The sequence below is a fragment of the Neoarius graeffei genome, chromosome 12 (assembly GCF_027579695.1).
Source record: "Neoarius graeffei isolate fNeoGra1 chromosome 12, fNeoGra1.pri, whole genome shotgun sequence".
In the NCBI taxonomy this organism is placed as follows: Eukaryota; Metazoa; Chordata; class Actinopteri; order Siluriformes; family Ariidae; genus Neoarius; species Neoarius graeffei.
Window position 1 is genome coordinate 30,793,771 of NC_083580.1, and position 25,081 is coordinate 30,818,851.

The following is a 25,081-nucleotide window of genomic DNA, read 5'->3' on the forward strand; positions in this document are numbered from 1 at the left end:
ACCCCGATAGCAGAGGGTCGTTGAAACGACGTAGAGTTTTGGTCAGAATGGTCGGTTTCCGTCGTACGTCAGAAAATCAACGTTGAAACGGCGCCGTGAAACGTCGATTTCTCCGCCGTCTGAGAGGGTCGATTTATCACCGTTGAATCAACGTGGGTAAAGGTTGATCTGTCGACCGTCAGAGAAGGTTGAATATACGACGTTGAACTATCGTCACTTTTGCCGGCCAGTTTTCAACATTGGTAGGATGCCGTAGCCAGGGGGGATTGGAGGGTTCGTTCGATCCCCCCCGCGACACCGCGCCCCGGACACACACGCCTCAAGATTACTCAAGATTTATTCATTTGTTCATGTCCGATGAATATACATTGATTCACATTTAAATTTACAATATCAAATCCAGACTAATCAAAAAAGAAAAGTAGACTAAGTGAGGACGAGTTAGAAAAACGGGTTCATTTCTCCTGTTTATGTTTACACGTTTTGTTCAGACTGCTTTACACCCCAATCCAGTGGGTGGCGGTAATGCCCCCATTAGACCCCTTTCACTGACGTCACCCGAAACCGGAAGTAAACAAACCCTGCGCCACATTGGAAGACCAACAAACTCGTGATTTGGGGGAAATAAAGGCAGCGCGCGGGATGTGAACCCACGAGGCACTTGGTTCATCATAAACCTACAATGGTAAACTTTTGTGCTGTGTTAGGGTGTTCTAACAAAGCTGATGGGAAAGGTGAAAAGAAGTCTTTCTACAGAATACCAGCTGTGATTGAGACACAAGCAAACCAAGGAGCTTTCTGCCAGGAGACAGAGAGAGGATTTAGCTGCTTTATGCAGAGCGGATCTGAATACTTCAAGTCTATTTTGTTACTGGTAAGTCACTAGGCTAGAGTGTTGTAGAACATTTTTTTAAATGTTTACTGAATAAAAACATCCTTAATTTTATCAAATATTCTCTACTCTATATTTCATTTCTTTCTTTTGTTTTAATTTTCCTCCCTCCATCCCTCTTTGGATTTTAAATATAGTTTTTCCCCATGTCCAAATAATGAGGTAGGGTGGCATTTAGAAACCCATAGCCTACTGCTGACTTTCTTTATCAATGCTGCATCAAATTAATTTTGGTTATGTTTTTCTGTTTCCATGTACAGGTCTGCGCCGCAGGAGGAATAGGCCACAATTATAAATAAATCATAAAATGTTTCTAAGAACTTGTTCAAGTGTGTTCTGTTCCTTATAAATGTTAAAAGTTATGCCTCATTAGATAGCTTGACAAACATTAGGAGAGGTGCATTGTTGCATGCATTTTTATATCCTGTTGTACATTAAACAGGACGTAGCCTACGCACATTGACATAAATTAAGTTTCACTTTCATGGTTGAAGTATGCATGTGTGTTCATCCTAGGCAAGAGCCCCGATGCTTTATTGTTAGCTAGTTTTAATTTAGCCTGTTTTGCTTAATTTGTAGCCTTCCTGTTGTACATAAAACAGGAAGTAAAGTTGGATGAATCATCGCCGAAAATTCAACTATAAATCGACCAAAATACGTAGTTGAATAAAGGGTGAAAGGGGGTCTATTCTCTGTCGACCACCAGCCACTTTTCAACGTCGTTTCAACGGAAACTCGTATGAGCAAAGCGGTGTTGAATCAACGTCGGTGATCGATGGTGATTCGACGGCGTATAGGTCGAAGAACATGCCGATGATTCCACGTCGAATCAACGACCCTCTGCTATCTGGGAACTCTCTAATATACTGTATATCACAGGCGATTGCTCTAAGACAACGAGGGAGGCTCAGCCTCCTCTAAAAATGACGAACATCGTGTAGGATGAATTGCGCTAGGCTTATGTTATAGCCGACCTTATAACATTGCTATTTCAGATCCAGAATCATAGAAATATATGTGCTCAACCCACTACAGTGCGAAATCATTCCATTATAACTTTCCCCAGTTCGCCTAATGTGTGCGTGAGTTTTTCCCCCTCATGACAGCACGATGCAGCCCAGCCTCAGTGGATTGGGAGCTATGTGCTTGTCAATCTCAAAATGCAAGACGATTATTGGACAAATACTGCGAAAACGCCCGCCCACGGAGTCTCACGGACTCCCAGCCTCAATGGACTTCAACGGCATTTGGGAGCTATGCACTTTTCAATATCAAAATGCAAGACGGTTATTGGACAAATACTGCAAAAATGCCCGCCCACGGACTCCGAGCCTCACATGGGAGGGACATGGCAGTTTCCGCGAGGAGACTGGTGATTGGTGAAAGCGGCCGGATATTTTCTTTGATTGACAGCTCGTTTCAACTATGGACCCTTTTCAGTCACGTGACCTTCGTAAACGCGACCGCCATTTTGGACATGTAGTGGACTTCGGCTCAAATCGGTTTGAATGCGAGGAAGGCGACAAACATAAAAGAAAAAGGAGTGAGATGCAGAAAACTGTATTTACTAGTTTACTGTAATTATGATCTGGCAGCTATTTACACCGGATCCAGTGTAAATAGCTGCCGGAGCCAACGTCCGGCCGGCCCGCGAGCGAGCGCCCGCTGGCTCCGCGGCCGCCGGCTCCGGCCGGGCCACGAGCGAGCGCGCGCCGGCTCCGCGGCCGCCGGCTCCGGCCGGGCCGCGAGCAAGCGCGCTGGCTCCGCGGCCGCCAGCTCCGACCGGGCCGCGAGCGAGCGCGCTCCGGAACCTCGGACGTTGGCTCCGGCGGCTATTTACACTGGATCCGGTGTAAATAGCTGCCAGATCATAATGACAGTAAACTAGAATGGAATGTTAACAGCAATGTAATGCCTTTTCTGGCTAATTTTATTCGTCTTACCTCCAACAAAGTGGTCACTACACAAGCGATGGTATGCCGCTATCCATCTTCTCCGTCGGTCAGCATCTACCGGGATCCGATAAAATGATAACCCTTGCCTTGTTTGTTGATGGTTACTACATCCAGGTGCACAACAACATAGTGGCATGATGGAAGTCTTGCTGAAAATAAACACTTTCTTTGCTGCCGTTCCTCAATGCTGGCTGTGGTAAACTACTGGTAGTACATGTCCAAAATGGCGGCCGCGTTTGTCGTGACGTCATGTGAAAAGGGTCCATAGACAGGCAGCGGTACAGTGTTGCCAGATTGGGCGGTTTCCCGCCAAATTGGGCGGTTTTAAGTGCATTTTGGCGGGTTTTGAACATATTTTGGGCTGGATAACGTCAGCAGTATCTGGCAACATCAGTTCAGTCCCATGCGGATTCGCAAGTGCTGTGGTGTATTGTAAGAGATCAGCTTACATTTCAATTTCATTCATTACATACGGTTTCTACCAGCTTTTTTAGTTTGTATATATTTTCATTGTAAATAAAGTGTAAGTATAGTGTTGTCAAGTTTGCTATCTTAGTTCCAGAAATTTCGTTTATTTGAGTGACTGAACTTGAACTTGAGAGGGCTAGTCAGCTAGCAAGAAAGCTGCGCATGGATGCCAAGCATTGCTGATTTAATTTTGGTGAAGCCATTTGACAGTCTTCCTTTCGAGGAAAAAATTAAAATTAAAGAGCAGGGTAGACTAACGCCTCAAATTGACTTGGTGAAAAAGGTAGGGAATAATACTCGTTCCTTTCAGCTCTCCTGGTACGAGAAAGTGAATTGGCTAACAGCAAGTGACCCACATCAACAACAGTAAATAGGCTACTTTAGTAATATGTCATGGATGGACCAAAAATATAGAATCTATTTAAAATGTTTATGCTGAGTATAATATATTGGAATATATGTTTTTCTGGATATGAATTAAACACAGCTACAATTTGGAAAACATTTTTAAACAAAAACACAGCCGAGGTCAATTTTTAAACAACATGCCACAATTTAAAAATATAAAATGTTAAAATATACCCCCCCCAACACCACCATCATGTATATTGGACAGTAGGCTAATGGGCCAAAAGAACCTGTTATTTCACAGTTTGTGACCCTGCCAACAATCAGCCAGATCAGAGGCAAGAGTATGGGCAAAATTGATGTGTTTTTTCTTTTAAAATCTGGAAATATTGTAACCGACCAGCCTCCCCTGTTTGAAAGACTACCAGCCGCCACTGCTGTATATACAGATGTTCTCACAGATATCTTCAACACCTCTCTGAGCCAAGCCATCATACCAGCATGCTTCAAAGCCACCACCATCATACCGCTACCCAAGAAATCCCCAGCCACAACACTGAACAACTACCAGCCCATAGCACTCACTCCCATCATGATGAAGTGCTTTGAAAGGCTGGTCAAGGCCCATATAACATCCAGCCTACCCACCACATTTGACCCATTCCAGTTTGCATACCATCCTAAACGCTCCACTGATGACGCCATAGCAACAGCACTTCATATCAGCCTGGCTCATCTGGAAAACAAAAACAGTTACGTGCGGATGCTGTCCATCGACTTCAGCTCCGCCTTCAACACAGTCATCCCACAACACCTGGTGAATAAACTTAGTGCTATAGGCATCAGCACCCCGCTATGCAACAGGCTACTGGACTTTATCACCAACAAACCACAGACAGTAAGAGTTGGCAAAAACTCCTCAGAGACCACCATCATGAACACTGGGGTCCCCCAGGGATGTATGCTGAGTCCTCTGCTGTTTACACTGATGACCCATGACTGTTGTGCCAGACACAACTTGAACCACATCATCAAGTTTGCAGATGGCACAACAGTGGTGGGCCTCATCAGCAATGACGATGACTCAGCCTACAGAGAGGAGGTACACCAACTCATCAACTGGTGTGACATCAACAATCTACACCTCAATGTCAATAAAGCAAAGGAAATAACTGTGGACTTCAGGAAAAATCACGTCACACACACCCCTCACCATCAATGGCACTGCTGTGGAATCAGTGAAAAGCACCAAGTTCCTGGGGGTGCACATCACAGATGACCTGACATGGACAACTAACACCACCTCCCTTGTCAAGAAAGCACAGCAATGGCTCCACTTCCTACGCAGGATGAGGAGAGCCGACCTCCCCCCTTCTGCACTCACCACCTTCTACAGGGATGCCATTGAGAGCATCCTCACCAGCAGTCTCTCAGTCTGGTACGGCAGCTGCCCTGTTGCTAACCAGAAGGCCCTACAGAGGGTGGTGAGGACAGCAGAGAAGATCACCACATCAGCCCATCCATCCATCATCTTTGATGATGTTGATGGCTCTTTTGCGGCAGCGGGATGGGTATAGACCCATCCCGCTGCCGCAAAAGAGCCATCAACATCATCAAAGACCCCACCCACCCTGCACACGAACTGTTTACCCTCCTACCATCTGGCAAGCGCTACAGCAGCATGCATTGCAGGACTACCAGACTCAGCAACAGCTTTTTCCCACAGGCCATCAGACTGCTCAACTCACTCATGAAAACTCCAAGAACATAACCCTCACACATACAAAAGACCAGCAAACTGTCAAAACAGTAAACTCAATGTCTACACAGTGCACTTTATATGCACATATGCCAATATTCTTTTTTGCACAAGCACATACAAGTTTACAATACTTATTTATCTCCATGCTGCTTTCTGCACTTTGCACTTTACCCATACTGCACCTTGTATTATTGTACTATTTCACTCCAGTAACATACCTCAAACTTGACTACATTTCTGGAACACTGTGAATATTCTGGGAACTATATGCCCACTGTCTGTCTATATGTTGTGTTAATTTGCTTATCTGTTGATGTCTGTGTGCACATTTATGTTTAGTTGTGTGTCAAATTTTTAATACTGCACAGTTGGAGTTTGGGGAAATGCAATTTCAATCCTCTGTGTAATTAACTGTTACATGGTCTGATTTGACAATAAAGTTCACTTTGACTTTGAATATTTTCCTCAAAGTGATTGTGACTGACTCCCTTTTCTCCAGCAACAGTGTCTACACTAGCAGTTTCTACTTCATGATTCACACTCGCCATGACTTTTTATCTACCTTTTTTATCTCTTGCCCACTGTGCATCCTTGGTTGTATACTCACCATCAAATCATTACATATGAGTGTCTCTGCCAAATTAAGACAAATAGCTAATGTTGATGGTAATGGCAGGGAGATGGTACATCCACTACATATAGGCCTACATGTTTCATTTCACTGTTAACCAAAATCCTGATTGTTGCAGGGTACTGACTCATTAAACAGCCTACCTGGTGAGGGGTCCACTCAATCATAAAACACACTGGCCCTCATTTATCAATCTAAGGGCCTTTACACATACAGTGCAATGCAAATAAACAATGCAAAAGTGCAAAAATATTGTTGATGAATTTAACGCAACATTAATGTTCACAATAAACATGACGCAATTATGCAAGCATTCCACTATCACAATCATGTGTTGATTGAGTCGAAAAGTGATGATGAACTAGTGCTTATTCTTTCACAAAAAAGGGGGTGGGGGTGATGGGTGGGCGGAGGGGGGTTAGGTCAGGGGGAATTTTGGGAACCTCCTAAGCTATTCTGAGAAGTAGGTGAGAACACAGGAAGTTTCACTGTTGGACAAAATATTAGAAAAATGAAACAGAAAAAAAAGTAACTTTTTTTTGTATGTGAACATTCATCTTTTATGCAGAATTGTTCATTTATGAGACAGTTATTTGAAAAAAATATATATTTTTGGATGAAAAAAAACATACCAACAAATTGTGCCATATGTGCAAAGGCCATAACATAGAAACCAGCACAGTTCAGAGTGCAGAAATCATCATATAACAGGGATTACAGGTTTATGAAATATTCATATCTCACCAATCATAGCGTAATGGTGGGTTCAGACCAAAAGTGGAAGTCTTAGATTTTCTATGAGCCAGAGTCTCTCAGAGGGGAGCAGCAGTATGACTGTTGGTGTAATATCTTGGGAGGTGGGGGCATCAGAATACAGTTGAAATCCGGGCAACTTTATGATAATAAGATATATTGTTCTGCTTTCAAGAATACTAGAGGTATAACAACCATGTAAATTCTGGTTCAGTTCAAACCATTCCCAAATACAGTGGAGGAAAAATTAATAATTGCTGTGAAAGGTTTCCCCTTTATTTATGGTGTGTCTCTTTTTGCAGACAGCAACATAAATAAAATTGAAATTGTAGGTGTTCCAGGCATTCTACACAGAAAGTAATGTTAATTTTCATTAAAGTCTAAGACTAGTATATCCATGTTGAAATCTGACTTAGCACTGAGCATCAACACAAAAGTCACACCAAACAAATGGCTTTTAATTAGTTTATGTTGTGAGTTTATTTTCTTACCAAACATGTAATCATTATTGTTCATTGTTTTCCTTCATTGATAAATTTCTCACCTTTACATTTAAAAGATTTCATGAGGTTTACTGGTCAGTCAGCATAAAGATACCAGTTGGCATGTCTATTTGCTTTGCGGCCCTGTTAAATAAAGTTTGCAAGTCCAGATCTTCTGAATGACCTTCTATGGTGGTGCTTGACAGTTTGTGAACCCTTTAGAATTTTCTATATTTCTGCATAAATATGACCTAAAACATCATCAGATTTTCACACAAGTCCTAAAAGTAGATAAAGAGAACCCAGAGTTGGGCTGAAGAGTTGGGCTGAAGGTGGGTTTCACATGGGCCCTAGCTAAAACCCACTTGGGCAACCCAGGTTTCTCCCATCTGGGGCCCACACTGAGTGGGCTCATGTGGGCTCATTATGGGTCCCTGATTGTACCCTTTAAGGTAATAACTATTATGGGGGCTTATTTTACAGTCAGCCCATAGTACAGTTCTTTACACAAACAACAATGACAAAAAGACTAGAAATACAATTACTTTTTATTGCTATTTACAAAAAATAAAAACTGTAAGTTTTTATTACAGAAATCACTGAGAAAAAAACCCCCACAATTTAAATTTCCTGAGGGGCTGCCTCTCTGGCCTGACGGGCCTGTCGATTGCCCCCCCGGTCCCTAGCACCAATCAGCCACTTCGAGACCACCTTCTCTGCGTCCTTTCTGGTGATCTGACTGGTCATTGCATTCTTCTTCAAGGCTCCTGCAAGGCACAAATATAGCAGTGACTTACTTCATGTGAAATATAGCAGTGACTTACTTCAAGTTCTCAGCCAGGTTTGCAGAAGCAACAGAGTTTCTCAAAAAACTGAATTTTGTGGAAGTTTGTTAAAGGAGAAATCTAGTGTGAATCAATCAATAGCCCAGTTGTTAAGGTTCATTGAAGGTTATCTGTATGTATGTGGTCTATGTTGCATCACATTTTCTTGTTCTTTTTCCTGACAGCACTTGTTGACCTCAAACAACCGGGCTAATGACTGATTCACACCAAACTTCTCCTTTAATTTCAGTAATTCAATGTATAAGGCGAAGCTCATACATTAAATAGATTCATCAGACATTAAGTGAAATATTTCTAGCCATTATTTGTTTCCAATAAAAGGCATTCTATTCTATTCTAAGTTTAGGAAAACTGTGTAGCGGAGTAATATTTTAATAACATATCGAAATATCGCGTTTCATGTCTGCGTATTGAGCCGTAGGGGGTGTGTCATTCAGTTCAATAAAAAAACAAGAACTGTTGCATTCCTAACTATTACACCCCAGACATCACCTATGCCCACCCTTACACACACCTGTAGTTGCCTTTACAGTTCAATAAACATGTTTGGTATTATGATCTCTTTCTAATATTGTACAACTTAAACATTATCCATATGCACACCTACCATAAATTACTTCAAACAGCTTGAGGGGCTTGAATCCTCTCTTGCCGTTTCTCCCCATGAAGTTGTACTGTCTGGCTAGGTTGTGGTCAATGAGGAACGCCATCATCCTTCTCGTGGCCCCGTCAACAGTGCCCCCTCCAATGTCCGCCACAGCTGCAATCTGAGAGGGAACAAAGGCAATACAAGGCAGGTCAATCTATATTCCTCACTGGAGTAAACCTCTCAACATGAAAGAACTGCCAGATGCATGGATATTTGAAAGTTAGGGTGCGCACATAGTAGATACAGTGTGAAAGAGTGGGAAGATCCCACTAGTGGATCGAAATGTTGCCTTATAGTTCAATAATAAAGTGTTTTTGGAGTGTATGCCCAGTGTGCAGACCACTCTTTCACACTGTTCTCATAACTTTCAACAGCACTTGGCAACGTGAAACAACAGGGCAACAGGTTGATTCAGTCCACATACTGTAATACATTTAACATACATACCAGTTCTGACATGAAGGTGGGGTTTGCCAGTTTTTCTTCCATGCAGTCGACTTCATTAACTGTCTTGAGGGGGAAACCCTCTGGAGTAGAACAAACGGGGTTGGCAATGTTGTGTCGATCTTGGAGAAGTGCCTGGAGAATCCTCCCATGGTTCCTCTGTGTGTCTTTCACCTCCTCAAGGAGGGTCAAAATGTGAACAAACATGCTGTCCCGAATGTCTTGTCTTGGGGTTGAAGACCCGTGGGTGGGAGCAGGGGGTGCAGGGGTCTGTATAGACCTGTGGGTGGGTGGAGGGGTCTGCAGAGACCCATGTGTGGGTGGAGGGGGTGGAGGGGTCTGCAGAGACCCGTGGGTGGGTGGAGGTGGTGGAGGGGTCTGCATACATCTCAGAGTAGATGGAGGCCTCGGAGGTGATGGAGATGCCTGATTGTTGATGTTGTCATCATCCTCATCTTCAGCCTCGCTGGACATGACCACTTGCCTAAACATGTATAATAATCAAGCACAATCAATAAGTTAAAGCATTTCAGTAAAACTATAACTACTTTAACTAAAGCATTAGCTTATATAAAGGAAAACTAAAATTTAAAAAACAGTTTTCGTAAGTTTAAGTTAGTGACAAATTGAGCAAGGGCGGCACGGTGGTGTAGTGGTTAGCGCTGTCGCCTCACAGCAAGAAGGTCCTGGGTTTGAGCCCCGGGCCCGGCGAGGGCCTTTCTGTGTGGAGTTTGCATGTTGTCCGCGTGGGTTTCCTCCGGGTGCTCCGGTTTCCCCCACAGTCCAAAGACATGCAGGTTAGGTTAACTGGTGACTCTAAAATTGACCGTAGGTGTGAATGGTTGTCTGTGTCTATGTGTCAGCCCTGTGATGACCTGGCGACTTGTCCAGGGTGTACCCCGCCTTTTGCCCATAGTCAGCTGGGATTGGCTCCAGCTTGCCTGCGACCCTGTAGAAGGATAAAGCGGCTAGAGATAATGAGATGAGATGCGCTCTTTTATCATCGTGGGAATTGATTATAGCTCTAAATAAATATTGAAGTTTTTTTAAAGAATCCGTATAACTTTATTTATACGCCCGTATACTACGTTTATTGAATCAAATCCGTATAAAGTACGAACATTCCGTATAAGTTGACATGTATGCACCTGTGGCACATCCTAAAGTGGAAGTTAGAGAAAAACAAGGTGTCTTTTAACATCCACCTGCTCTGAAATGTCATCACAAAGGAGTGGGAAAGGATTACAATAGAAACCAGTGCATCTCATCTCATTATCTCCAGCCGCTTCATCCTTCTACAGGGTCGCAGGCAAGCTGGAGCCTATCCCAGCTGACTATGGGCGAAAGGCGGGGTACACCCTGGACAAGTCGCCAGGTCATCACAGGGCTGACACATAGACACAGACAACCATTCACACTCACATTCACACCTACGGTCAATTTAGAGTCACCGGTTAACCTAACCTGCATGTCTTTGGACTGTGGGGGAAACCGGAGCACCCGGAGGAAACCCACGCGGACACGGGGAGAAGATGCAAACTCCACACAGAAAGGCCCTCGCCGGCCCCGGGGCTCGAACCCAGGACCTTCTTGCTGTGAGGCGACAGCGCTAACCACTACACCACCGTGCCGCCAGAAACCAGTGCATCTTTGGTGAATTTCAAGGCCATACAGGTTAAGGCAGTTCATAATAATGGTGCTCACACAAAATATTGACAGTATGTATGAGCATAATTAGGACATGTTCGCTGTGGGGTGTACTTAATTTCGTTTCCAGCTGTTTCAGCATTAACATTACGTTGAGATTTTCAGAAGACTACAAATTTCTGTTGTTATACAAGCTGTACACTGCCTTCTTTAAGTTGTATGTTTCATTTCTAGTGCTGTCCCATGAAAAGATTTAACAGAATATTTGCAAAAATGTGATGGTTGTTCTCACTTTTCCCCCTTGTTACTTTTTTAAGTGATTACATTTATTATTATTTATTAGTTAATCATATATTTGTTCATTCTACTGTTCTCTATAATTCAAATAGCCTCACCTCCTTTTGCGCTTCCCCCTGCCCATATTCTCTGTAGACTCAGGCTCTGTTGATACATCTGTATTCTGTTCATATTCCACTAACTTTGAGCGAGCAATTTCATATGTTGCTGTGGGAGACAGACAAATCAGTGGCAATTAGTTTCATTCAGAGCAAAATTAAAGGTGGAAAATGAATTCTTGCATGGTTTTTAACACAATTTCATTTTTTTGTATCGAACCGTAGAGCAACTCCCCTTGATCAGTTTTCTGCCAGCCCCATGAAAAATGTGAAGAAGAAAACAAACAAACAAACAAAAAACTTGTCTTGGGAGGCAACAAGGGGGCTGTACACATCAAACAAACACTAGGGGCACAGGCTGTGCACCAAAACATAAACCACTTCCAGCCAATCAACAACATGGTCAGGGGAGGGGGTGGGGGTTAGTGAGTGTGCACATATTGGTGGGGGCAGTGAGCAAAGTTGATTTAGTTGCTGGAATTTGAGAGTACCGTTTCATATAGCATTTTAGGTATTTACATGGAATGTCAACGGAAGTGATAATGCAGGAACTCATAGTGCACCTTTAAACAAAATCTACAATGAACTCATCTTGTAAGATAATATAATACAAAATACACATGGGCACATTACCAGCTTTTCACGGTCACTTCGTGTGTCACCCAGTCAGTGCAAGGGTCCTTTTGCTTTATGGCTGCCCTTGTCGAGTTCATCTTTGCTGGTGGCCAATAGCATTCATCCTCCTCAGGCCCAGTAAACCATTTGGTTGCTATAAGTGCCAGTCTGTGATTTGAAAACTCCACTACAGCGAAAGGTAACATGCTTAAAAAAACAAACAAATACACATTGTAGCGGGTTTAACGTGTGGGTGGAGCACAGAAGATGGCAGGACAGAGATCAGGATAAATATCGGTTTTTATTGCCACACTTTTCAGTCGGGCACTTAACCAGCAACATTCGGAGACTCGCACACACACTCCGTAATCTCCTCTCGGCCAGCTCCCCTCCGCTCTCACTCTCCCTCCTTAAATAGGGCGCGGTTTACTGTGGAGAACACACACAAAACACAGGTTAATTACACTCAGGTGAAGTGATTCTGCCACATACCTTCCCCAACTCCGCCCTCCTGTCACAGACCGGCGCTTGACCACGCCCCCGCTGCCACATACCCCCACCGCCCGACTCAGGCCGGGCGCCCGTCCAGCCCGCAGCCGACTCCCCCCCCCTTGATGGGAGAGGAAGTCCGCCACGACCATCTGCGCCCCCGGCCTGTGGACCACCTTGAAGTTGAAAGGTTGGAGCGCCAGATACCAACGGGTGATCCGCGCGTTGACATCCTTCATGCGGTGGAGCCACTGGAGGGGTGCGTGGTCCGAACAGAGGGTGAAAGAGCACCCCAGCAGGTAGTAACGGAGGGCGAGGACCGCCCACTTGATCACCAGGCACTCTTTCTCGATTGTGCTGTAGCGCCCCTCATGCACTGACAGCTTTCGGCTGATGTATAACACTGGGCGGTCCTCTCCCCCCACCTGCTGGGACAAAACGGCCCCCAGCCCTCTGTCCGACGCATCCGTCTGTAACAAAAAAGGGAGAGAGAAGTCAGGGGAGTGCAAAAGTGGCCCCCCACACAGTGCAGCTTTTACCTCAGAGAAAGCCCGCTGGCACTGCTCCGTCCACTGGACCGGATCTGGCGCCCCCTTTTTAGTGAGGTCAGTCAGCGGGCTGGTGACGTCCGAATAATTAGGTATAAACTTACAATAATAGCCAGCCAGCCCCAGGAACTGTCTCACCCCCTTTTTGGTCTTGGGCCTCGGGCAGGCCACAATCGCTGCTGTCTTATTAATTTGGGGACGCACCTGCCCGTTACCCAAGTGGAAGCCCAGATACCGTACTTCCACCCACCCAATCGCACACTTCTTCGGGTTGGCTGTGAGACCCGCCCGCCTCAGCGACCTAAGGACGGCCCTCAGGTGTTGCAGGTGCCGCTGCCAGTCATTACTATAAATGATGATGTCGTCTAAGTAAGCGGCCGCATAGGTGGCGTGGGGCCGGAGGACCCGGTCCCTCAGCCGCTGAAACGTAGTGGGCGCCCCAAACAGCCCAAACGGAAGTGTGACGAACTGGTGTAAGCCGAACGGTGTGGAAAAGGCCGTTTTTTCGCGGGATAATGGAGTCAAGGGGATCTGCCAATATCCCTTCGTCAAATCCAGTGTCGATTAAAAGCGAACCATGCCTAGTCGATCGAGCAGCTCATCAATACGAGGCATTGGGTACGCGTCGAATTTAGACACCGCGTTGACTTTTCTATAGTCCACGCAGAACCGGACTGAGCCGTCGGCCTTGGGAACCAAGACCACCGGGCTGCTCCAGTCACTGTGGGACTCCTCGACGATGCCCATTTCGAGCATGGCCTGAAGTTCTTCCCGAACCACCTTTTTTTTGTGTTCGGGTAATCTATAAGGACGGCTACGCACTACCACCCCCGGGGGCGTCTCTATGTGGTGTTCTATGAGGTTGGTGTGACCGGGCAGGGGCGAGAACACATCCGAAAACTCAGTCTGCAACTGGGCGACCTCCGTGAGTTGGGTCGGGGAGAGGTGGTCTCCACAGGGGACCGGAGAGGTGTGAGATGCCAATGACCCTTTTTGGACCTCTGGCCCCAGCTCCGCCTTCTCCGGAAGTACCGACACCAACGCCACGGGGACCTCCTCGTTCCAGAGTTTCAGCAGATTGAAGTGGTAGATCTGTAGCGCCCCCTCCCTGTCCGTTCACCTAACCTCATAGTCGACGTCCCCGACTCGCCGTGTGACCTCAAAGGGCCCTTGCCACTTGGCGATTAATTTGGAGCTCGACGTGGGCAACAGGACGAGTACCTTATCTCCCAGAGTGAACTCTCTAAGGCGCGTGCCCTTGTTGTACAGGCGGGCTTGCCATTCCTGGGCCTGCCGCAAATTCTCCTGAGTTAGGTGGGTGAGCGTGTGGAGTTTTGCGCGCAGATCCATAACGTACTGAATTTCGTTTTTGCTCTGTGAAGGTCCCTCCTCCCAATTTTCCCACAGTACATCTAAGATGCCGTGCGGCTTACGCCCATACAATAATTCAAACGGGGAGAACCCCGTGGAGGCTTGGGGGACCTCTCGCACTGCAAACAACAAGGGTTCGAGCCACTTATCCCAGTTACGTGCGTCCTCACTTACGAATTTTTTGATAATATTCTTGAGGGTGCGATTGAACCATTCAACTAAACCGTCCGTCTGTGGGTGATACATGCTGGTGCGGATCGGCTTAATACCCAGTAGCCCATACAGTTTGCTCAGTGTTCGTGACATAAACGAGGTGCCTTGGTCAGTCAGAATCTCTTTCGGGATTCCAACCCGGGAGATGACGTGGAAGAGGGCCTCTGCAATACTACGTGCAGAGATATTGTGAAGAGGCACCGCTTCCGGGTATCGCGTTGCATAGTCCACCAGAACCAATATAAAGCGGTACCCTCGTGTTGACCGATCTAATGGCCCGATGAAATCCATCCCAATTCTTTCAAACGGGGTCTCGATTAATGGTAGGGGGCGCAAGGGCGCTTTTGGAATGGGCGCTGGATTTACTAATTGGCATTCGCGGCACGCCGTACACCACTTACGGACGTCGCCGCGAATCCCCAGCCAATAGAATCGGGCCATTATCCGGGCGAGTGTCTTATCCTGCCCGAGGTGTCCCGCCATGGGATTAAAGTGAGCCGCCTGGAATACCAATTCCCGGCGGCTCTTTGGAATTAACAACTGGGTGACTCACTCCTTCGTCTGAGTGTCCTGCATCACTCGGTATAACCTATCCTTCAAAATGGAAAAATAGGGGAAGGACGGGGTGGCGTTCGGCTGGAGCATTTGACCATCGATTACTCTCACTTGGTCAAATGCGTGTCGCAGAGTCTCGTCTCGCGATTGTTCCAGTGGGAAATCGGCGAGGGACTCCCCAATAGAAAGAGGAGGGGCCGGGGGCTCCTCACTCTGTCGCGGAGATGACGTAGACGGCTCTGCGACCGCAGCTCCAGCCAAAGCGACACCGGGACCCTCCCCTGACAACTGGCAGGACCCACTCTTTACTAGGCATGCCATCAACCCCCGAAATCCCGGCCAGTCAGTCCCCAAGATCAAAGAGTGGGTAGGGCGAGGATTAACCGCCGCCTTCACTATCGATTTTTCCCCTCTGAAATGTATGTGGACCGACACCAACGGGTAGCTGTTAATATCCCCGTGCACACACAACACCTTCACCCCTTGTGCTCCCCCCAATGCCTCGTCTTGCACTAGGCTTTGGCGGATCGAGGTCTGATTGCAACCAGAATCCACCAACGCCTGATATGTCGCCCCTTGTACACTTACCGGTATGCGATACGCTCCGGCCTGATCGAGGGCAGCCTCTGGCGCGTCGGGGATCCGCACCACCGCCCCCACCTCCATCGCTGCACACTGTTGCTGCAGGTGGCCCGGTTCCCCGCAGCGCCAGCAAACCGGCCCGGGCCTCCGCTCTGCAGCTGTGTTTTGAGGGTCACTCACCTGAGGGGGGGGAGAGACAGACACAGAAGGGAGAAACGGGAGGGCACCACGGGTGCGGTGGGCCGGCTGGGGTGGAGCCGGCCCCCGCCTCTGTGGTGGGGGAATGGGGCGAGGACGGGACACGGGAGGAGGGGAAAGAGAGAGAGAGAGAGAGAGAGAAGAGGAGAGAGAAGACGATGTCATCCGTTGTCCTGCCACCGGGACAGCCGCCAGATGATCCTCCGCCAATCCTATGGCCTGATCCAGCGACGCTGGGCGGTGGCACTGGACCCACTCCGCGGTTCCGGCGGGTAGGCGGGAGATGAACTGTTCCAGCGCCACCTGGTCGATGATTCCCTCGGCGTCATGATCTTCGGCCCTCAGCCACCGCCAGCAGGCGTCCCGGAGCTGCTGGCCGAACGCGAACGGGCTGCCGACTTCCTCCATCCGCAGTGCGCAGAAGCGCTGGCGCTGCTGCTCCGGCGTGCGCCCCACGCGCTGGAGGACAGCCCGGCGAAGGTCGGCATAGGCCAGCCAGCGGTCGGCGGGGAGCTGTAGTATGGCTAACTGCGCCTCTCCTGTCAGGAGGGGGAGGAGGCGCGCCGCACGCTGCTCCATCGGCCACCCCGAGGCTTCGGCGACCTGCTCGAACAACGCGATGAAAGCCTCGGGGTCGTCCTGCGGGCCCATCTTGGTCAAGGTGAGGGGAGATGGGCCCGCGGCCGGGGCGCTGGTGGACCCCGCCGACGCGAGGAGACGCCGGAACGCCTCTCGGTCTTCCTGTTGAGCCAGCACCAGGGCTTCGAAGCGGCGCTCCTGCTCCTTCCGGAGCATGACGAGTGCCTGGTGCTGGCTCTGCTGAGCCGTGGCGAGGGCGTGGACCAAGTCCGCGAACGGGGAGGATTCCATGGGGCTGCAGGACAGGTGCTCCACCGTTCCGGGTTTCGGCACCACTGTAGCGGGTTTAACAGAAGACGGCAGGACAGAGATAAGGATAAATATCGGTTTTTATTGCCACACTTTTCAGTCGGGCACTTAACCAGCAACATTTGGAGATTCGCACACACACTCCGTAATCTCCTCTCGGCCAGCTCCCCTCCACTCTCACTCTCCCTCCTTAAATAGGGCGCGGTTTACTGGGGAGAACACACACAAAACACAGGTTAATTACACTCAGGTGAAGCGATTCTGCCACTTACCTTCACCAACTCTGCCCTCCTGTCACAGACCGGCGTTTGACCACGCCCCTGCTGCCACACACATATAAATAAAAAATAAACAGCACTGTAACGGTTCAGTGTTCGGCCAATAGAATCGGGCCATTATCCGGGCGAGTGTCTTATCCTGCCCGAGGTGTCCCGCCATGGGATTAAAGTGAGCCGCCTGGAATACCAATTCCCGGCGGCTCTTCGGAATTAAAAGCTGCATGACGCGCTCTTTAGTTTGAGTGTTCTGCGTCACTCGGTATAATCTATCCTTCATAATCGCGAGGTAGGGGAAGGACGGGGTGGCGTTCGGCTGGAGCGTTTGACCATCGATTACTCTCACTTGGTCAAACGCATGCCGCAGAGTCTCGTCTCGTGACTGCTCTAATGGGAAATCCGCGAGGGATTCCCCAATAGAGAGAGGAGGAGCCGGCGGCTCCTCACTCTGACGCGGAGATGACGTAGACAGCTCTGTGACAGCTGCTCCTGCCAAAGCGACACCGGGACCTCCCCCTGTCAAATGGCAGGACCCACTCTCGACTAGGCGTGTCATTAAACCCCGAAATCCCGGCCAATCAGTCCCCAAAATTAGAGAGTGGGTAAGGCGAGGATTAACCGCCGCCTTCACTATAAATTTTTCCCCTCTGAAAATAATGTGGACCAACACCAAAGGGTAGCTGTGAAGCTGCTGTGCTCCAGGTCCCGGGTTTCGGCACCACTGTAACGGTTCAGCGTTTGTGGGTGGAGCACAGAGGATGGCAGGACAGAGATCAGGTTTGACAGTGCATTTTATTGCTAGACTTTTCAGTTTAACACTCATTCATACACTCAAATAGACACACACACACAACCGGCGTCTGGTTCAGGGATCCGCCCCTCTGCTCTCGCTCTCCCTCCTTAAGTAGGGCGCGGTCACTGGGAAGACACAAACACAGGTTAATTGCTCTCAGGTGTAGTGATTTTGCCACTCACCTTCCCTGACTCCGCCCTCCTGTCACAGATCGGCGCTTGACCACGCCCCCGCTGCCACAAGCACTTTAGTGCAAGAGTGGCAATGCCACGTATCCAGTCTTGAATGGCAACAAAGCCATTTTTGTTTTCAACTCATCCACAGGTAATAGCTGCAAGTGCTCAGATAAATTGCAAACAAAAAGAATTCCAAGACATGAGGAGTCCTTTTGGTTAACATCGTGCAGTAAAAAAAGATAGTTATTGCCAAAGCCTAGTGTCTATACTCGTATTATTATGCAGAATGATTTTACCAACCTTTTGTTCAGCCACACACGTGCTTGTCCAGACGCTCTTCTAACCAGGGATGAGAGTGGGTGGTCACCAAAAAAGCAGAAAAGAAGATGGCGCCCGAAGCTTCGTCTCGCTTTGAGTAAAAAAGCCGATACGAAAGAGAAACGTATTTTTGAAGCGCAGCGACGATGAACATGTGCTTTCGATAAAATAGAACAGATGCGGGTACTTTTGTAAGAACTGTTATGATTGGCTTTTGTTCTCTCTCACACTCTTGTAACAACTGTTATGATTGGCTTTTGTTCTCTGTTACAAGAGTGTGAGAGAGAACAAAAGCCAATCATAACAGTTGTTTTCTTTTAGGTTATAGCAAACTTTATCTGTTATGCTCTAAAATTGAGAAATGTTATTTTTAATTGTAATTAATTTCACGGGTTTTTTTTAAAAGATTATTTTATTACATCTCAACTGGTAGGTATGAGAGTAAAATTCTTTGTGTTTTTGAATTGAATTGAATTGGAGTTGAATTGGAGCCCTGTTGGAACCCAATTATAGCCCATCTAGTTTAGCCCATCTACTGCCCACCTATTACCCATGTGGGCTCCAACAACAAAGCCCACTTATTGCCCATGCTTAATTTAGCCCATTTAATGCTCACCCATTGCCCATGTGGGGCCCAACAACAAAGCCCACTTATTTACCATTGTTAGGGTTTTGCTGGGATTCGAACCTGGTTCGTTGGTGTGATAATCCAGCAAACCCCCACTAGGCCACCAGGGGGATGACTCAAATGCAGAGGCGTGAGGCGGAAGTAGAAAAAGAATCAAAAGGTTTATTTAAACTATATACACTATATACAGGGCAAAACAAAAGACAAAAAAAAACCAAAGAGTATAATCCAAAAGAAAAGCAAAGTGCAAAAATTCAAAAGCTAAGAAGATCAAAAAACACAGTACAAAGGAAACTGGAGATAAACATAACAGCACAAAGACTCCGTGACAAGAGGACTGAACTCAGGGGTATAAATAGACAAACTAATTAAGGACACAGGTGAAGATAATTAGGCAATTAACACAAACACAAGACACAGGAACAGTGGCGGCCTCTAGAGGCCAAAATAAACACGACATGAAAAGGAAATAACAGCGGCCTCTAGAGGCCAAAACAGTCCTAGTCCTAACAGGACCCCCCCCTCTAGGAGCGTCTCCTGACGTTCCCAGGGCGATCCGGATGGGCCGAATGGAAGTCCCGACATAGTTCTTTATCAAGGACATCCCGAGCAGGAACCCAGCAGCGCTCCTCAGGACCATAGCCCTCCCAGTCCACCAGATATTGCAACCCGCCGCGGACCCGGCGGGAGTCAAGCAGGCGATTCACAGTGAACACAGTCTGCCCCTGGAAGATGCGGGGGGGTGGGGGGTTCCTAGGGGCAGGGGCATACGTAGACGTCAGTACGGGCCGTAACAGGGAAACATGGAAAGTGGGGTTGATCCTCAGAGTCCGGGGCAACTGGAGCCGGTAAGAGACAGGGTTCACCCTGCGCACCACCTTGAAGGGGCCAATGTAGCGAGGAGCAAGCTTGCGGTTCTCCACCCGCAGTGGAAGGTCCTTAGTGGACAGCCAAACACGCTGCCCAGGGCGGAAAGCGTGTGCAGGTCTTCTATGGCGGTTGGCCTGAGTCTGGTTGGTTCTGGAGGTCTGTATGAGGGTCTTCCTGACCTTGCTCCAGGTCTTGCGACACCGTCTCACATATTGGTTGACCGAGGGCACCCCCGCGTCCTCCTCCTGGTCCGGGAACAGAGGTGGCTGGAACCCGAATTGGCACTGGAATGGCGACAGCTTGGTGGCCGATGACTGCAGGGTGTTGTGGGCGTACTCTGCCCATGGCAGCCAGGTGCTCCACGATGTCGGGTTATCCATAGCCAGGCCTCGCAGGGTGGTTTCCAGGTCCTGGTTGAGCCTCTCCGTCTGACCATTGGACTGTGGGTGAAACCCAGAGGAGAGGCTGGCAGTGGCTCCGATGACCTTGCAGAACCCGTGCCACACTCGGGAGGAGAACTGGGGCCCTCGGTCTGAGACGATGTCCTGTGGAAGACCAAAGACTCGGAAGACATGATTAAACAAAAGTTTCGCAGTTTCAAGAGCAGAGGGGAGTTTGCACAGTGGTATGAAGCGGCAGGCCTTGGAGAATCTGTCAACTAAGACCAAAATGACCGTGTTACCTTGTGACTCAGGAAGACCCGTGATAAAGTCGACTGCCAAGTGGGACCAGGGACGCCGGGGAATGGTCAGAGGATGCAGGAGACCCTGGGGACGCTGTCGTGGGTTCTTGGTTCTGGTGCAAACCTCACAGGACAGGACAAATGACCTTACTTCCTTCTCCATGTTAGGCCACCAGAAGCGTCTTTTCAGGAAGTCCAGGGTCCTCCGAGCTCCCGGGTGGGCGGTGAGAGGGGAAGAGTGACCCCACTGGAGAACCTTGGCCCGGGCTTGATGTGGGACGTACAAGAGGCCTGGTGGCCCCGTCCCAGGACCGGGGTCCTGGCGTTGGGCTCGTCGGACAGCCTCCTCAATACCCCAGCGGACAGGGGCCACAATCCGGGACACAGGGATAATAGGCCCGACTTCATTCTCCCTGTTAGTGGCAGAGAACAGTCTGGACAGTGCGTCAGGTTTGGTGTTCTTGGAGCCGGGGCGGTATGAGAGGGTGAAGTCAAACCGACTGAAAAACAGGGCCCACCTAGCCTGTCGAGGGTTCAGTCTCTTGGCTTGCTGGAGGTACTCCAGGTTCTTGTGGTCAGTCCAAACCAGGAATGGATGTTGTGCTCCCTCCAGCCAGTGCCTCCACTCCTCAAGGGCCAGTTTGACCGCTAGCAGTTCTCGATCCCCCACATCGTACCGGGACTCAGCAGGACTCAGGCGGTGGGAGAAGTAAGCGCAGGGGTGCAGCTTACCTTCCGAACGTTGAGAGAGCACCGCGCCGACACCACTGTCCGAGGCGTCCACCTCCACGATGAATGGTTGGGAGGTGTCCGGGAGAACCAGAATGGGTGCCGTGCAGAAGCGGTCCTTGAGGTCTTTGAACGCCTTTTCTGCCTGAGGAGACCAGCCATAAGATCCACCTGTCCCTTTGGTGAGGTCTGACATGGGTGCTGCCACAGAACTGAAGTTCCTGATGAACTTGCGGTAGAAGTTAGCGAATCCTAAGAACCGCTGAACCTCCTTAACGGACTTGGGAGTAGGCCAATCCCGGACGGCCAGGGTCTTGGCAGGGTCCATTTGGAGTTGGCCTGTCCGTACAATAAATCCCAGAAAGGAGACCTCGGGAACATGAAATTCGCATTTCTGGGCCTTGGCGAACAGATTGTTCTGTAGCAGCCTCTGGAGAACCTGGCGGACATGGTGGCGGTGCTCCTGCACGGTCTTGGAAAAGATAAGGATGTCGTCGAGGTAGACAAAAACGTATAGGTTAATCATGTCCCTTAAGACGTCGTTGATTAGGGCCTGAAAAACAGCTGGTGCGTTGGTGAGTCCGAAGGGCATCACCTGGTATTCGTAGTGCCCAGACGGGGTGTTAAAGGCAGTCTTCCACTCGTCTCCCTGTCGGATACGGATGAGGTGGTATGCGTTCCGTAGGTCCAACTTGGTGAAGACGGTGGCGCCTTGGAGAAGGTCGAAAGCTGTGGACATCAGCGGAAGGGGATATCGGTTGCGCACAGTGATCTTATTCAGGCCCCTGTAATCAATACATGGTCGGAGCCCCCCATCCTTCTTGCTGACAAAGAAGAAGCCGGCTCCAGCAGGTGAAGTGGAGGGTCGAATAAACCCAGAGACCAGGGCATCTTTGAGGTATTCCTCCATGGCCTTGCGTTCTGGCTGAGAGAGTGAAAACAGTCTGCCACGAGGAGGGGTAGTCCCAGGGAGCAAGTCGATGGCACAGTCGTAGGCCCGGTGCGGAGGAAGAACGGCGGCCCTGCTCTTGCTGAATACCTCCTTGAGATCCCAGTACTCTGTGGGAACTTGAGATAACTCGGTGAGATCAGGGGGCTCGGCAGGAGACACAGGAGAGCTAGAGAGAAGACAAGAGGCATGGCATGCAGGGCCCCATTCCACAACCTGGCTTGTTACCCAGTCTATGCGAGGGTTGTGGCGAGTAAGCCAAGGAAGGCCTAGAATAACTGGGAACTCAGGTGAAGGAATCAGGTGCAGGGAGATTTCTTCCTTGTGACCTTGAGACTGGAGGAAAACTGGAGAAGTAACTTGGGTGACTCTTCCATCACCTAACGCTTGGCCATCGAGGGCAGACACAGACAGTGGGACTTCAAGAGGTGCAGTCGGAATATTGATGCTTTGGGCGAAGTGAATGTCCATAAAGTTCCCAGCCGCCCCTGAGTCTATCAAAGCTTGACAAGAGTGGACAGACTCACCCCAGGAGATGGAGACCGGGATGTAGATTCCTTGGCCAGGGAGTCCGGGAGAGAGGGTAGGCCCCGTCACAACCCTCCCTCGGCTGGACGGGGCTGTCCTTTTCCCAAGAGTTCGGGACATGATGCTCGGAAGTGACCAGGCTTGCCACAGTAGATGCAGCACTTGTCCCTCCTTCTGCGCTCCCTCTCAGATGCGGAGAGGCGAGTACGACCCACTTGCATGGGTTCTGGACAGTCACTGAAGGAGGTAGACGGTCTCCAGGTAGAGGTAGGGAGGCTGGGGGGGCTCAAGGCTTGGTGGCGTTCTCTCATCCTGTTGTCCAGACGAATAGCATGTGAGATGAGGGTTTCGAGGTCACTTGGGCATCCAATAGAGGCCAGACCGTCCTTGATGGGGTCAGACAGACCATGGTGGAAGGCTGACACCAGGGCAGTCTCGTTCCATCCACTTACTGCTGCGAGTGTTCGGAATGAGATGGCGTAATCTGCGACGCTTCCTCCTTGCCGGATGGACATGAGCTTTCGGGCTGCGTCGGTACTGATGTCTGCCTGATCGAAGACCCGAAGCATCTCTTCAGAAAACAGCTGGAAATCAAAGCACTCAGGTCCCTGTCTTTGCCAGATAGCAGTAGCCCAGGCTCGCGCCTTACCAGCTAATAAGGTGATCACAAAGGCAATCTTGCGGCGATCCGTAGTGTAGGTGGTAGGCTGAAGCTCAAAGGTGAGTTGACACTGGGTAAGGAACTCTCGGCACTCACTGTGCTTGCCGTCATACCTCTGTGGTGCAGGAAGGCTGGGTTCGCGAGGTGAAGAAGGCAGCATTGCAGGAGGCACTGGAGCAGGAGTGGGAGCTGGATCAGGAGCAGGAACTGGATCAGGAGCAGGAGATGCAGGCAGAGATGTCAGCTGTGCCAGGGTTTTCCCAATTTGCTGAAGCAGTTCCTCGTGGCGAGCGAGGGCCTCACGTTGGCTGGTGAGCGTACGTCCATGAGCGTCCATGGTCGCTCCGAAGCGTGTCAAAGCTGCCATAATTCCCTGAAGGTTGGCCGGGTAGACAGTTGAAGCAGCCTCTGCTGAGTCGGTCATGACGGAGTCTTTCTGTTAGGGTTTTGCTGGGATTCGAACCTGGTTCGTTGGTGTGATAATCCAGCAAACCCCCACTAGGCCACCAGGGGGATGACTCAAATGCAGAGGCGTGAGGCGGAAGTAGAAAAAGAATCAAAAGGTTTATTTAAACTATATACACTATATACAGGGCAAAACAAAAGACAAAAAAAAACCAAAGAGTATAATCCAAAAGAAAAGCAAAGTGCAAAAATTCAAAAGCTAAGAAGATCAAAAAACACAGTACAAAGGAAACTGGAGATAAACATAACAGCACAAAGACTCCGTGACAAGAGGACTGAACTCAGGGGTATAAATAGACAAACTAATTAAGGACACAGGTGAAGATAATTAGGCAATTAACACAAACACAAGACACAGGAACAGTGGCGGCCTCTAGAGGCCAAAATAAACACGACATGAAAAGGAAATAACAGCGGCCTCTAGAGGCCAAAACAGTCCTAGTCCTAACAACCATACTTAATTTAGCCCATTTAATGCCCACCCATTGCCCATGTGGGGCCCAACAACAAAGCCCACTTGAAGCCCATGCCTAGCCGAAGCCCACTTAGCCCAAATGAGGCCCATGTGGGCCCCAACTGTATGTGTTTGCAGGGTGTGAATCTTTTCTTTCAGTATCTGGTGTGACCCCCTTGTGCAGCAATAACTGCAACTAAACGTTTTTGGTAACTGTTGATCAGTCCTGCACACCAGCTTGGAGGAATTTTAGCCCATTCCTCCATACAGAACAGCTTCAACTCTGGGATGTTGGTGGGTTTCCTCACATTCCTGCATCACTTCAGGTCCTTCCACAACATTTTGATTGGAATAAGGTCAGGACTTTGAGTTGGCCATTCCAAAACATTAACTTTATTCTTCTTTAACCATTCTTTGGTAGAATGACTTGTGTGCTTAAGGTCATTATCTTGCTGCATGACCCACCTTCTCTTGATATTCAGTTCATGGACAGATGTCCTGATATTTTCCTTTAGAATTTGCTGGTATAATTCAGAATTCATTGTTCCATCGATGGTGGCAACCTGTCCTGGCCCAGATGCAGCAAAACAGGCCCAAACCATGATACTACCACCACCATGTTTCACAGATGGGATAAGGTTCTTATGCTGGAATGCAGTGTTTTCCTTTCTCCAAACATAACACTTCTCATTGAAAACAAAAAGTTCTATTTTGGTCTCATCCATCCACAAAACATTTTTCCAATAGCCTTCTGGCTTGTCCACATGGTCTTTAGCAAACTGCAGATGAGCAGCAATGTTCTTTTTGGAGAGCAGTGACTTAT

The 25,081-nt window shown here is 48.7% G+C and overlaps 1 protein-coding gene across 2 annotated transcripts; it reads right to left on the bottom strand.

Moving 5' to 3' along the window:
- Nucleotides 1-7,905: 7,905 nt before the first annotated feature.
- On the bottom strand, nt 7,906-18,450 carry LOC132895329 (cleavage and polyadenylation specificity factor subunit 7-like). 2 transcript variants are annotated; one of them, XM_060935784.1, is made up of 5 exons: nt 18,275-18,450; nt 11,272-11,380; nt 9,233-9,713; nt 8,744-8,903; nt 7,906-8,058 (listed from the first exon to the last, which is right to left on the bottom strand). In XM_060935784.1, exons 2-5 carry the CDS (start codon nt 11,295-11,297, stop codon nt 7,913-7,915), a joined length of 813 nt encoding a protein of 270 aa, XP_060791767.1. In that variant the 5' UTR covers nt 11,298-11,380; nt 18,275-18,450; the 3' UTR covers nt 7,906-7,912. The 2 variants fall into 2 exon arrangements, with proteins under 2 accessions (XP_060791767.1, XP_060791769.1); XM_060935786.1 differs by lacking the exon at nt 18,275-18,450 and adding an exon at nt 11,905-12,334.
- Nucleotides 18,451-25,081: the final 6,631 nt, after the last annotated feature.